The 14,228-nt window shown below is 34.1% G+C and overlaps 1 protein-coding gene across 2 annotated transcripts in view; it reads left to right on the top strand.

The window, feature by feature from the left end:
- Window positions 1-929: 929 nt before the first annotated feature.
- LOC127976946 (calpain-5) overlaps window positions 930-14,228 on the top strand; it is a 19,497-nt gene continuing 6,198 nt past the window's right edge. Inside the window, exons 1-7 of one of the 2 annotated variants that reach the window (XM_052581538.1) lie at window positions 930-1,086; window positions 2,571-2,809; window positions 7,328-7,459; window positions 8,451-8,659; window positions 9,769-9,961; window positions 11,235-11,428; window positions 13,229-13,306. In XM_052581538.1, the coding sequence (XP_052437498.1) occupies window positions 2,645-2,809; window positions 7,328-7,459; window positions 8,451-8,659; window positions 9,769-9,961; window positions 11,235-11,428; window positions 13,229-13,306 (971 nt within the window). In that variant the 5' untranslated portion in view covers window positions 930-1,086; window positions 2,571-2,644. The remainder of the gene's footprint in view (window positions 1,087-2,570; window positions 2,810-7,327; window positions 7,460-8,450; window positions 8,660-9,768; window positions 9,962-11,234; window positions 11,429-13,228; window positions 13,307-14,228) is intronic. The other variant, XM_052581539.1, reaches the window with a different exon arrangement.

Genomic DNA, 14,228 nt, shown 5'->3' with positions numbered 1-14,228 from the left:
TGCATTTGATTGTTGTATTTTAAAGCCCTTTTTGTAACTTTAGTTCAACAGTTTAAAACTGTGATTTAAGATGTAAGATTTGTGTCCTGAAGCAACACAAGCTGAGGACCACTGATTTAGATCTTGTAATTTGTATCTTCTTTCTTGCAACTTTTCTTTCTTGTTTTCCCTTTTCATATGAAAAAAAAGGAAACAGAAAGGTGTATTCTAGTTCATTGATCTAAATCCGTTTTTTTCCACTTTAAATTAGTTTCAAAGTTTATAAGTTGCTGGTCTTTTTATGGATGTTGCAGATCACGACGCCCGCCAAGTTTTAAAAAATTCGCAACAGAAACGCAAATGTAAATTCACCACCGGAATTTAATCAATTAAAATTGATTGATCCACCGTGATCTGCGCTGCAAAAAGTAACAGGTGTCACGTGATAAACTCGCCCTACTTAAGCAGCTGTGTAGACAATATTTTGTTATTCTTATTATTAATTCAATAATTACTATTTAATTGTATATAGACAACTTTCAGGGAGCCACGCCTATTTTAAATAGATTTTTATAATAATCGCGATTCTACCTGCTTGTTCTATTTGTACAGCGATCCTCATGAAACGGTGTTTTTCGCCACATGGTGACAGCAGGACACTTAAACATCAACATATGTTCGTCAAAATGACATGGTTTGTGTTTTTCTTTCATCGATTGTCTTGCTATTCTTAGCTGCCTATAGAAACCTGAATCTGAAATGACAGCAAAACTCTAAAGAGCGTGTAAAAAGCCACACTGTTTCTCAGAAAAGTTTAATTCTGTGGCTCGATAGCTCCGTGTTTCCCTTTTGGTTAATTGTGATGAGTTGCAGAAACACACACACGACCACACACACACACACACACACACACACACACACACGAGTTTGTGAGCGGTGAAGGCCCCTCCCTCAGACTCAGAGCAAAGAGAACATGAAACATGAGGAATTAAACACACAGTGTTTAAACCTGTGGACGTGTGTGTGTGTCTGTGTGTGTGTGTGTATGGAGCAGTAAATCATAGGAAACATCATCTGCTCATACCTCAAGCAGGAAGGGTTTTGCAGGTAAATGTTCTTGCATCTTTACAGATCATATTTACTGGGTATTTTTTCAAATGTGTAAAAACAAAAACAAAAGCGCACCTGTTTTGATGTTTTGAGTTTGTGTGCGCGTGTGTGGAACGTTGAGAAAGAAGGCGTTACATTGTAACAGTCTGTGATGAATTTCATATGGTGATACATTTGACAGTGTTCTAAATTTATGACTAATTTGCATTTAAAGAATTGTTTAAAAGCCTGGAAAACTCATGAATGAAGTAAACTAGACAATTTGCGAAACACACGGGAATCTTTGATACAATGTAACATTATATTCAGTTCTTTGTATTGAAGGTGAAACATTCCAAACATGGCCTGCATATTGTCCCTCTAACAATAAGTTAGCTGCAATCTGTACTGTACATAACCAGACATATGAACTGTTTTTTTTTTACATTCACCAAAAAAAAAAAAAAAAAACTTGACCTCATACATCTACTAAAATCATGTAAATTCTGACATATCAAGTAATATAATAGTCACATTTTTTTAGAGAATAATACAAATTGAAGAGTTATTTAAATTTTAGACATATATTTTTAAAAAGTTTTCATATGTGTTTAATGTTTTGTGTCATATTTAATGCTTAATGTTGTTATGATTCATACAGATATAGTGAGAGTATGGAGCTCAAGGAGTAAAAACAGCTCAGTTCATTTCAGAGACCCAAACTTAGCAAAATACAGGCAGTTTGGTGCTGATGCTGATTTTTATGTCCTAAAATTATGTTTTTTGTTATTAGCTTGTAATATAAAGCAACAAGATCTCTATAACGATACTTACATAATATAACAAATATCAGTCGTCCTCATTCTATATCTCCAATAATATGTCTTACATGTAATATACATTACAGTGATGATTGAGGGATGAAGAAATGCATGTTTATCAAAATCCTGATGATTATATTTGATGCTCACATAAAAAAAAAAAAAAGTTGGTTAATCAGGTAAACTGAAGTTGCTTCAGTATGAGTTTTTATAACAGATGACGCATGATTTGATATTTTATTTTATAGTGCAATGACAGTTAATCATTTTAAGTTTCCAGATGGTTTCTAAGACCTTTCTAACTGCTCAAAGAAATGTCAGCAGTTAAAGACGCACCCTGAGTAAAAACACAAAGCCACGGCTGACTCATTCTCCAGATCCTGATAGTCCAGAATGAAGGTCTGTGTGTTGTGAAAGGGTTTATATTGTGTTCGTCTGCTTGCGCTATGGACGGGTGTGTGGTGTTAACTGATGTTCACTGATGGACATGGAGTGCTGTGGATTATTGTGATGTTTTTATCGGACTCTCATTCTGACGGCACCCATTCACTGCAAAAAGTCATCCAATGCTACATTTCTCAACATTCAAAACGGTGTTTGGACATTAGGCTTTTTTGCTCTATGATATACTCAGTTCTTGTTCTGAATAAGAGCCATAGGCTATTTCCTCTCCTTGTGCAGGAGTGAGAGATGTTACAGTAAACCGATCCCAGCGCTCAGCTCAATAACCTGCGTTACGATCTCCAGACTGAGGGATGTTCTCGACGGTGAAGCCCTTTGAAGAGCAGCTCTTCTCCGCTCTGAGGAAACAGTGCCAGCAGAACAGGACTCTGTTTGAAGACCCCAGCTTCCCCGCTGTGGACCAGTCGCTCTTCACTCAGGGAAACCGCATCGGAAGAGTCACCTGGAAGAGGCCAAAGGTCAGATTTTAAGATAACGGGAGTCATTTGTTACATAATGAGACTCTGTTTGATCTAGCCTAGTTTTGTCTGGAAGTGTCAGTCTGTTTTCCTATTTGTATTAATAAATCAGTCTAATTATTTTAGAATCCAATTTATTCCATGAATCTGATCATTTATCACATTAAGTTCTGAATTATAGTATGAAAATGTATATTAGGCTATTTTTTTACCTATTGTATTAAATTTATTTTATAATCCATAAAAAAACTTTTAAAGTTCAGGACTGAAGTATGAAACTCGATATTGGTTTGTTTACCTATTTTATTTTTAAATAAATAAACATCTTTTATAATCCAATTTATTTCATAAATCTCATAATTTAACGCTTAATGTTCAGGGTTAAAGTATGAAACTTGATATTGGTCTATTTTTCCTATTTTATTATTTAGTAAATCTATTCATTTCCTAATTTATTTATTTCATAAATCTGATAATGTAACACTAAAGTTCAGGATTACAGGTTGAAACTTGATTTTGGTCTATTTACCTTATCGTATTAAGTTTATTTTATCATTAAATGAAATTTAATAAATGTGATAATTTAACCTTTAAAATTGAGGAACTTTTTTTTTTTACTTTAAACTTGATATTGGTCTATTTTATGTAATGATAATAATTAATAAATATTTTAATAATAAAAATGTATTTTACAAATCTGATAATTCAGTACTAATTTTGAAATGATTATTATTCTTTTTTTATTTTATTTTTTTTACATTTTTATCTCATGATGTACTGTATAAAATGTGTTTTTTCTTCTTCTATCTGTTTTAGCTGAAGCACATCACTCTAAAACAAGCCTAAAAGATCTTTGGCGATTAAAACTGAACCCAGGGCTTTAAAGGCTCTGGGAAAATCTCTTTGGCAATCCATTAACCAGTTAAACATGCATGAGGTTTTAATTAACCCTTGAATGGATTATCAGTGTCAGAATAGCTTATCTTGGCTAATGTAACCGTGTTTGCACAGTGATTGGTATCATCCGTAGATAGTTTAGTTTTGATAGTCTATAATAGTCATACTTTGATAGTAAAGAAACAGCAAACATTCCTTCTACAAACTCACAGTCTTTGAGAAACAGAAGCATCACACCCCAGAGCTTAATGCTTGAGAGTAGTAAACATCACTAAACAGGTCACACAGAGTAGTGTTTGTGTTTCGGGAGCATTGCTGTATGTATTCAGGACACTCCCTGAATGACAGAGTTCTGTTCAGACATGTGAGTGAAATGTAGTCGAACAAGTGCAGTGTAATCTTCAGCCCATCAGAAACCTCCTGTGTGTTTACATCACTCATGAAGCACTCTTCCTCACATATATGTGTGTGTGTGTGTGTGTGTGTACGGTATATAAATATACTGTATATATATTAAGTACTGTATATGAAAAACAAATATTACACAAAATATAAAATATTACACTTGTAATAAAAAATATAACTAACATAAAATTGATTAAGTATCATTAAGTATAATTGATTAATGATAAATATAATGTTTTCTTCTATTGTAATGCAATATATGAATATTTATTTTTATTATTATAATAAATATTAAGTATAAAATTACCCTCGTAATTAAACATATATATTTTTTTTTACAGTGAATTCGTTTTATTACAATGGTAATATTTGATATTTTGATTTAACATTTGTATATAATAATAATTCATCATTTATCATAGTTTTATTATAATACAAAATATTAATTTCAATGCTATTATTATTATTATTGTTGTTGTTGTTGTTATTATTATTATTATTATTATTATGAAATAAACTTATTGATAAAAAAAATATTACCATTGTGATAAAACTATTTCACCAGGCTGTAAGAATGAATGCATATAAAAACAAGTCAGCTGTTAATAATTTTACTGCTTGTTGGCTTTAATATAATGATTTCAGTAGAAAAAGATTTTGGAAAAAAAATCCAAGTCCAGGCACTCAATAGGATGCAAAAGTTAAAAAGCCTTTAATAGTTGGGCTAAAGCATTAAAACACCAACGCGTATCGGCCCATTGGCCTTCATCAGGGTGTTGGTAACAAACAGACAGAATCACGCAATACTTATAGTTGCATTGGTTTCAGGTGTGCCACTCTGGCACTTGCAACACAATTTTTGGCCACTAGAGGCAATAGTTCAGATAATGGCTAATACCAAAGGTCAAACCATACAAATACAAGATAAGAGATCTCCAAGTGGAAAAAAAGAGTAACACCAATACAAACATCTTGTGTACTCCACACAATTATATCCCTAAAGTCAATAAATGTGTAGAGGCTAGTTACCCATCTTACTTCTGAATTCATTGTCAAGATAGTTCTAAAACAACAGGAGAAAAATATTATTATGGGCATTACAGTACATTAAAAGAACAGTCAACATTCACGGACAACAATACACTGTCCCTATTGAGACACAACCTTTACAAAAAAGGTGAGAGGTCAAAGTCTTCATTAAGACCTGGATGACTGGTGGCCCTCAAGGAATAGATCCAATATGTCTCCCTTTGTTTAAGGCGTTTGATGATATCCCCACCCATGGCATCCAGGCGAACAGCCTCAATGCCCACTACTCTTAGGGTCGAATCACTCCCATGTTTTGCGTCTATATAATGTTTGGCCATTGGATAGTTCATATTTCCAGTCCGAATGGCATATCTATGTTCAGCTATCCTGTCTCTTAGTCTCCTTTTAGTAAGGCCTATATAAAAACAGCCACAAGTACACTCTAAACGATAAACAACATGGGTAGAATTGCAATTTATAAAACTATTAATAGTGTAAGTCTTATTGCTAAAAACATCCATAAATTTGTCAGTTTTAGCAATATTCTCACAATAATTACAATTACCACAAGGAAAGTTACCCTTGGGTTGACGAAGCCAAGTTTCACGTTTAGGAGCAGGGAGGTAACTTCTTACTAGCTTGTCCTTAAGTGTGGGGGCCCTCCTAAAACTGATTCCAGGGGGTTCCGTGAATATTTCCCGTAAAGTCGGGTCACATTCAATAATGTTCCAGTTTTTCTTTATAATGTGTTTAATCTGGACAGCCTCCTTGCTGTAATGAGTGACAAAATAGGGTTTCTGTGTTGATACTCTATTGGGTCTAGACTGAAGCAAGCTCTTCCTTTCAAGTGATTGGGCTCGATTATGAGCTTGAACAAGAGTTTTTGTTTGATAACCTCTTTGTTGAAAATGCTGCTGCATATCCAAAGACTGATACTGGAAATCCTGATCTGAATCACATATACGCCTTAGTCTCTGGATCTGTCCAAAGGGTATGTTATCAATAAGCCATGGGGGATGAAAACTATTAGCATGCAGCAAGGTATTACGATCTGTTGACTTTCTGAAGATAGATGTATGTAAGAATCCCTCATTATCTTTTGAGATCCGTAGATCAAGAAAGTTAATAGTGTGTAAATCATAGTCCAGACTAAATTTTAGGTTCTCATTTAAGCTATTAACATATACATGGAAGTCTACAAGTTCTTTTTCTGAACCTGAGAACATCAAAATCACATCGTCAATATATCTACCCCACCACAAGATTTTATCTTTAAAAGGGTTGACGTGGGAAAATATATAGCGCTCCTCCCATAAGCCTAGAAACAGATTGGCATAGTTGGGAGCAAAACAAGCACCCATTGCAGTCCCCTTTTCTTGTCTATACAATTTGTCTTGAAAGAGAAAGATGTTGTTCTTTAAAGTCCACTCAGTAAGTTGCACTATAAAGTCACTGGGAGGCATCAAATGTTCAGGTCTGGATGAGAGATAGTGTTTCAAAGCCTCTAAACCCTCGTTATGTACAATATTGCTGTATAGGGACTCCACATCCATTGTGGCCATAATGCAGGAGCCTATGTTACCTATTTGTTCAATTTTCTTTAAAACCTGTGTAGTATCTTGAATATAAGAAGGTAAATCTGCCACAAATGGCTTGATAAAATAATCCACAAACTTGGAAGCAGGTTCTGTTACTGAATCATTCCCGCTGATTATCGGTCTGCCAGGTGGATTTTCCAGATCCTTGTGGACTTTGGGGAGCATATAAAAAGTAGAATAACGTGGGTGTTGACAAAGCAAAAACTCATATTCTCTCTTAGTAATCCAATTATGTAAGCAGCGCTCCAGTTCTCTTTTGTCTAGTATAATGATTTCAGTATTGAGTTGCTCACCAATTCAGGTCTTTTTTTTTTTTTTTATAAATAAATAAATAAATATATATATATATATATATATATTATTTTTTTTTTGAATATCTTGAGTGTCATGCTGACTTTTAACCAGAAAAAAACTGCTTCCCCTTGTTTGTTTCATTTAAACCTAATGCAAAACTTTAAACCCTTAGTCTTTGAAATGAACATTATGCAGCTGTTGAGCCACAGTGACACAGAAATCCCCGTCTGGTTTATTTACACGGGACGGCCCTGTGGTTCTGTTCTGTTCTGAATGCTCTTTGTCTGTATGACAGGAGCTGTGTGAAGACCCACACTTGTTTGTGAACGGGATCAGCGCTCATGACCTGCACCAGGGGCAGCTGGGAAACTGCTGGTTCGTGGCGGCCTGCTCCAGTCTGGCCTCCAGAGAAGCTCTGTGGCAGAAGGTGAGTCAATGCCATTTAACTGCTATCAGTTACTACTCTTTGTGATGTTAGCAATACCAAGGTCATTTCCCAGGAAATCCTTCAGCTGTTAAAATGTGCATCTGAAATTTATGTAACTTGAGTTGCTTTGGTTTTAAAAAAAACAATCTGCCAGATGCATATACGCTAATGGTTGAAAGTTTGAAAAAGATCATGTGACTCTGAAGACCAGCTGCTGAAAATTCAGTTTTGCATCTCAGGAATAAATTGGATTTCAGAATATATTATAATGGACAACTGTTAATTAAAATTGGAATAATATTTCACATTTTTTATGTAATTTTAATTTTAAAAAGCAGCCTTGGAGAGCAGAAGAGACTGCGTTCATTATATATGTGACCCTGGAGCACAAAACCAGTCTCTGGGGTATATTTGTAGAAATACATTGTACACAAAACATTGTATGAGTCAAAATTATTAATTTATCTTGTATGCCAAAATGCATTAGTTTGCATTAGATATTTTGTAAGTTTCCTACTGTAAATATAACAAAACTTCATGTTTCATGAGTAATATGCATTGCTAAGAATTCATTTGAACAACTTTAAACATGATTTTCTTAATGTCACAACTCAGATTCCTGATTTCAAATAGTTGCATCTCAGCCGAATATTGTCCTCCTAAAAAAAACATACATTAATGGAAAGATTATTTATTCAGTATAAATATTAATTTCTAAAAATTGAAATTTGACTGTGCTCCAGGGTCACAAATATGCCGTGGGAAATCATTCTGCCTCAATCTAGACCAGCACTGATAGTGAAACATCATCATTGCTCAGCCCCGCAGGGTTAATTATCATTACATTGGAGAATATTACACGTGGTCAGAGTGGAGGACCGATCTCACATCTTCAGATGATTGGAGGTGACGTGTTTTTAATGCAATAGAAAGAAGGAAGCAGAGGTTGACCGGATGTAATGTAATGAAAGCAGTATTTCTGTGTTCACAGGTTATCCCAGACTGGAAGGACCAGGAATGGGACGAGCAGAAGCCGGAGAGCTATGCTGGGATTTTTCACTTTCGGTTCTGGCGTTTTGGAGAATGGGTGGATGTTGTCATCGATGACCGACTGCCGACCGCAAACGGGAAGCTCATCTACTGCCACTCTAACGACAGTAACGAGTTCTGGAGCGCACTGGTGGAGAAAGCCTACGCCAAGTAATTTCACAACCAACAGAAAAACTGAATAAATCATGCTTTATTGAGTGGAGCGTGCACTTATTTAAGATAATATAGTATATTATTATGTAGTATATTTATTTGTTTTTAAAGAATATTAAATCTGCTGATTTGGTGCTCAAGAAACAGTTATTATTATCAGTCTTCTAAACAATATAAAGTATGATTATTACTACTTTAAACAATCATGCATTAAGTTTTGTAACAAGACATCTGTATATTATATATAAAATGAGATTGCTATTTAAAATTAATGTTATATTCATATGAGAATCTTGAGAGGGGGAAAAAACATAAATCATAGTTTATACAAAAATATTAAGCTGCAGAAATGGTTTTCATCATTGATAATAATAACAGTAGTAGTAATAATAATAAATGTTTATTGACACCAAGAAACCAATTATTACAAATTACAAATAATTTTTTTCATTTCATTTACATTTAAAATTTAAACATTTATTACAGCACCAAATTCAGTGATAATAAGAATATGCCAAAATATATATATATGTATATTTTAAATGCAAAGTCATGAGACAATTCATAAATATATATATATATGTGTGTGTGTGTGTTTTAATATCTTGTTTAGGTTCATTAATTTCCATTTAATATCAAAGAAAAGGTTAATAGTCACTTATAAATATGTATGTAAATATATCAAATATTATCGCTGTCAAATGATAAATTGCGAATAATTGCATTCAAAAATAAAAGTTTTGTTTGCATAGCTTGCATATGCATATATTCTGTGTATATTTATTATGCATATAACATTACATGCGCATACAGTATATATATGAGGAAAATATTTACATATTTATATCATTATATTTTATATCATATATAAACATATCTAATATATAAACATAACCTATTTTTCTGAAATATATCCATGCATGTGTGTGTGTGTATTTATATATGCATAATAAATATAGACAGCACACATTCATATATTATTCGATTGATCGCGATTAATCGCCTGACAGCGCTACTTCATATATTTATTTTGAATATGTGTAATATGAGCATGCATTAATGAGCTGCTTGATTCCTCTGACTCCTCTGTGTCCGTCATGTTTCAGGTTGTGTGGATGTTATGAGGCTCTGGATGGCGGGAACACGGCCGACGCTCTGGTGGACTTCACCGGTGGAGTCTCGGAGCCCATGGATCTGCTGGAGGGGAAGTTCATCCAGGAGCAGGAGGCCAGAAATCAGCTGTTTGAGCGCGTGCTGAAGGTCCACAACAGAGGAGGCCTGATCAGCTGCTCCATCAGAGTGAGCCTCGCATGCATCTGTGCTTCATGCAGCTATGAGTTCGGTCCAGAGCTGGCTCCTAACCTGGATTACGTAATCAGATTCTAATAATTATGACCCTGGACCACAAACATGTCATAGGGGTCAATTTTTTGGACCTTTTCACAGAGATCAGTCAGTATACACTAAACTGCATTCGAAAAATCAAGAAGTGTTTCAACATTGCATCAAATACTGAGGAATTATTTGAATTATCATTCTAGGTTATTTAACCATATTTTTCCATGAGAAGGCTTTAGTCGCTCAAACACATTAAAATTAATTCACAAATTCATAAAGTGTTTCTCAACTAATCCTCTTTCACCTAATATGTTTTCTTAAAGTCCCCCTAAGATTTTAAAAGAAGATTTTAAGTATCATGTGGGTAAACTAATTATGTATGTATATATATATATATATATATATATATATATATATATATATATATATATATATATATATTTAGTAAGTGTTTTGTTTTGATTGATTTTTTAATTAAACATTTTTATGATTTAATTAATTATAGCTTTTCATTAAACTCATGAACCCCCTGCAGTTTCTCAAAATCCCAGTTTAAGAAACGTTAACATTTATATAATGTTTAATGCGCTTCATGTTGTCATTAACAATGAATGAATATTGTTTTTCTTATGAATCGGAGAGTTCCGGTCCTTGATTCTGATTGGCTGAGCCACGTTCAAAGCTGTTGTAAATTACAAAGTAACATGCAGTTTTGTTTATGTTTGTGTGTTGCTCGGCAACCACTTTGTAGCAACCACAACTGTTTCTGAGGAGCTACATTGTTCGGTGGAAGAATACTGTGTTTATTAATATCATTACACTTTATTTGCTCCGTTTTAGTTTTTGAAACCTTACCACCTAAATGTAATAATCGTTTTATAAAAGCAGTAAGCCCAGTGAAACCGTGGTTTACAGTAAATTTATAACAGATAAGTGTGTTCCACTTTGCCTAGTGTCTAACAACGCCCCTCCGCTGTTATAAATTCACTGTAAACCACAGCTTCTAGGGACGCATTGCTTTATTAGTCTTTTTTTTTATATGAGTATGGTTCATGATAATCATATTTTAACCAATGCAATAAATGAGATAGGTCAAAAGTAATGTGCAATGTAAGGAATTACGTTACTATATTAACTACAGTTTTTGTCATGTAATTTGGAATCGGTGATGGATTTTTAATTTGTTAGTCATCTATCCAGCCTCACGTGTTCATATCTGGATTCTTTACCCTAGGCCACGAATCAGGCGGACATAGAAGCCCGTTTAGACTGCGGTCTGGTCAAAGGTCACGCGTATGCAGTCACTGATGTGCGTAAAGTGCGTCTGGGCACCGGCCTGCTGGCCTTCTTCAAATCAGAGAAGCTCTCCATGATCCGCATGAGGAACCCGTGGGGTGAGAGAGAGTGGAACGGAGCGTGGAGCGACAGGTTTGTGAACATCTGGAAGCTGTTATTAAGGAGATTAAGGTTATAAAGAAGACTGTGTGCACCGTGGAGCACAAAACCAGTCAGAAACAGCATGGGGATATTTGTAGTAGTGCTGTTAAACGATTAATCGCATCCAAAATAAATGTTTTTGTTCACATAATATATGTGTGTGTACTGCGTACATTTATTATGTCTATAAGAAGACACACAAATACAGTATATATATTTAGAAAATATTTACAGGCATTTAGCTGTATATATTATATATAACTATATTTAATATATAAACATAGCATATTTTCTTATATATATGCATGTGTGTGTATTTATATATACGTACAAAGTACATGCACATGTATTCTGTAAACAAAAACTTTTATTTTTGATGCGATTAATCTTTTGGCAGCACCAATTTGTAGCATTGGACAACACACATTGTATGGGTCAAAATTATACATTTTTCTTTTATGGCAAAAATCATTAAGATATTAAGTAAAGATAATGTTCCATGAAGATATTTTGTAAATATCCTACTGTAAAAACTTAATTTTTGATTATTAATATGCATTGCTAAGAACTTCATCTGAACAACTTTAAAGATGATTTTCTCAATATTTAGATTTTTTTGCTCCCTCAGATTCCAGATTTACAAACAGTTGTATCTCAGACAAATATTGTCCTATCATAACAAACCATACATCGATGGAAAGATTATTTATTCAGCTTTTAGATCAATTATTAAAACCAGTTTCCCAAAATTGACCCTAATGACTGGTTTTGTGGTCCTGGGTCACAGGTTTGCAGTGTTATTATTATGTGCAATGAGAGAAAACCTGGCCTTTTTTGACACTGAAGTTTTCCCAGCCTTTCCCTGATGTAAATAGTTTGATTTAGGGCACAGAAGCACTTCAAGTGATCGTGTAAACAACTTTCTGAATTGCTGGACAACATTTGCCTGAAGTTAAAAATTCCAGTGAATGTGCTAAACAGTTAGGAAGAGAAATGATTGTGAGCTAAACATGCTTCATTAAAGTATAAATGATAATGAGCATGATGCATGACTCTCTGGTGTTAAAAACTGTGCAGACACAGCAAGTCTTTGTTTCAAGCCACAGATTGTGACTTTTAAATGCTGAATGTGTTTTTGTGGTCATACTGCAGGACAAACTCTACACCAAGTCACAAAAACACATTTAAATGTTTGAGGATCAAATGTTTGCAACCAAAGAACAGTTGATGAGTAGAGACCTAATATATTTTTTCATTTACATATTTGTATGATGCTAATGTGGAAAATTCATTACAATAATCAGTATTGATGTGGAGGGTAATGAAGTGTTTTAATTTTACTAAATGCATTAGAATTTGGGTGGGACACTTAGATACAGGTATTTAAATGAATTTTATCTTAGGTTGAAGGTCACCTAATTGTTGCTTTTTTAAAATTGTATTGTTCTTTATTGCATATTTATTGTATATTCCTTTTTAAGCTATTATTGTTTATGTTTTATTATTCTTTCTGGTTTATACTTTACTGTATTTTTATGTAATTTGTATAATCCTAGTAAGTTATGTTTGTTCCCCTTCTATCCTGTCATTCTCCTGAGGAGTAAACAAAGTAAGAATTTTATTGTACTAGTACATATGACAAGAAAGCACTTGAAAAATATTGCATTATTTTAAATGTGTGTGTATATATAGATAGATACATTTTTTTATTATCATTTTATTGATATCATTTTTGGAGTAGAAATGTAATTAAACGACTCTGATATTTGTTCTTCTTTTGTCTGTCTGTAGCTCAGAGGAGTGGAAGAGAGTGAGTAAGGGTGAGCGAGAGAGGTTGGGTGTGACTGTGGAAGATGATGGCGAGTTCTGGTGAGACTCTGCCCTGCTTCTGCTCTGTTTCAAGAGTTTTTTTTAATTTATTTTTTTGCATTGAAATTGTAAAGGGCAATCAGAAAATGTTTAACAAAGAAATACTGCAATCAAATACAAACCATTTCTGACATTTAGCATTTTCACATTAAAAATAGTTTAAAATATAAGGCTTGCATTTTTGTTAAAGCAGTTAATTAATTCTTCATTTCAAAACCACATCCTCCTCTTTGCAAATATCCATCCATCCACCAATACATTCATCCATCCATACATCCATACATACATCCATCCATCCAGCGATAACTTTCATCCATACATCCATCCATCCATCCATATATCCATCCATCCATCAATACATCCACCCATATATCCGTCCATCCATAAATCCATCCATACATACATACATAAATCCATGCATCATCCATCCATCCATCTATCCATCCATCCATCCATCCATCCATCCATCCATCCATACATACATACATCCATACATTTGTCCATACTTCCATACATCCATCCACCCATCCATCCATCCATCCATCCATCCATCCATCCATCTATCCATACTTCCATACATCCGTCAATACATCCACCCATATATCCGTCCATCCATAAATCCATCCATACATATATACATAAATCCATGCATCATCCATCCATCCATCTATCCATCCATCCATCCATCCATCCATCTATCCATACTTCCATACATCCATCCACCCATCCATCCATCCATCCATATATCCATCCATCCATCCATCAATACATCCACCCATATATCCGTCCATCCATAAATCCATCCATACATACATACATAAATCCATGCATCATCCATCCATCCATCTATCCATCCATCCATCCATCCATCCATCCATCCATCCATCCATCTATCCATACTTTCATACATCCATCCACCCAT

Source organism: Carassius gibelio, chromosome B18, assembly GCF_023724105.1.
Source record: "Carassius gibelio isolate Cgi1373 ecotype wild population from Czech Republic chromosome B18, carGib1.2-hapl.c, whole genome shotgun sequence".
NCBI classification, from domain to species: Eukaryota; Metazoa; Chordata; class Actinopteri; order Cypriniformes; family Cyprinidae; genus Carassius; species Carassius gibelio.
Note: the sequence above shows the minus strand (reverse complement) of the source record. Positions and strands in the feature narration are given on the sequence as shown.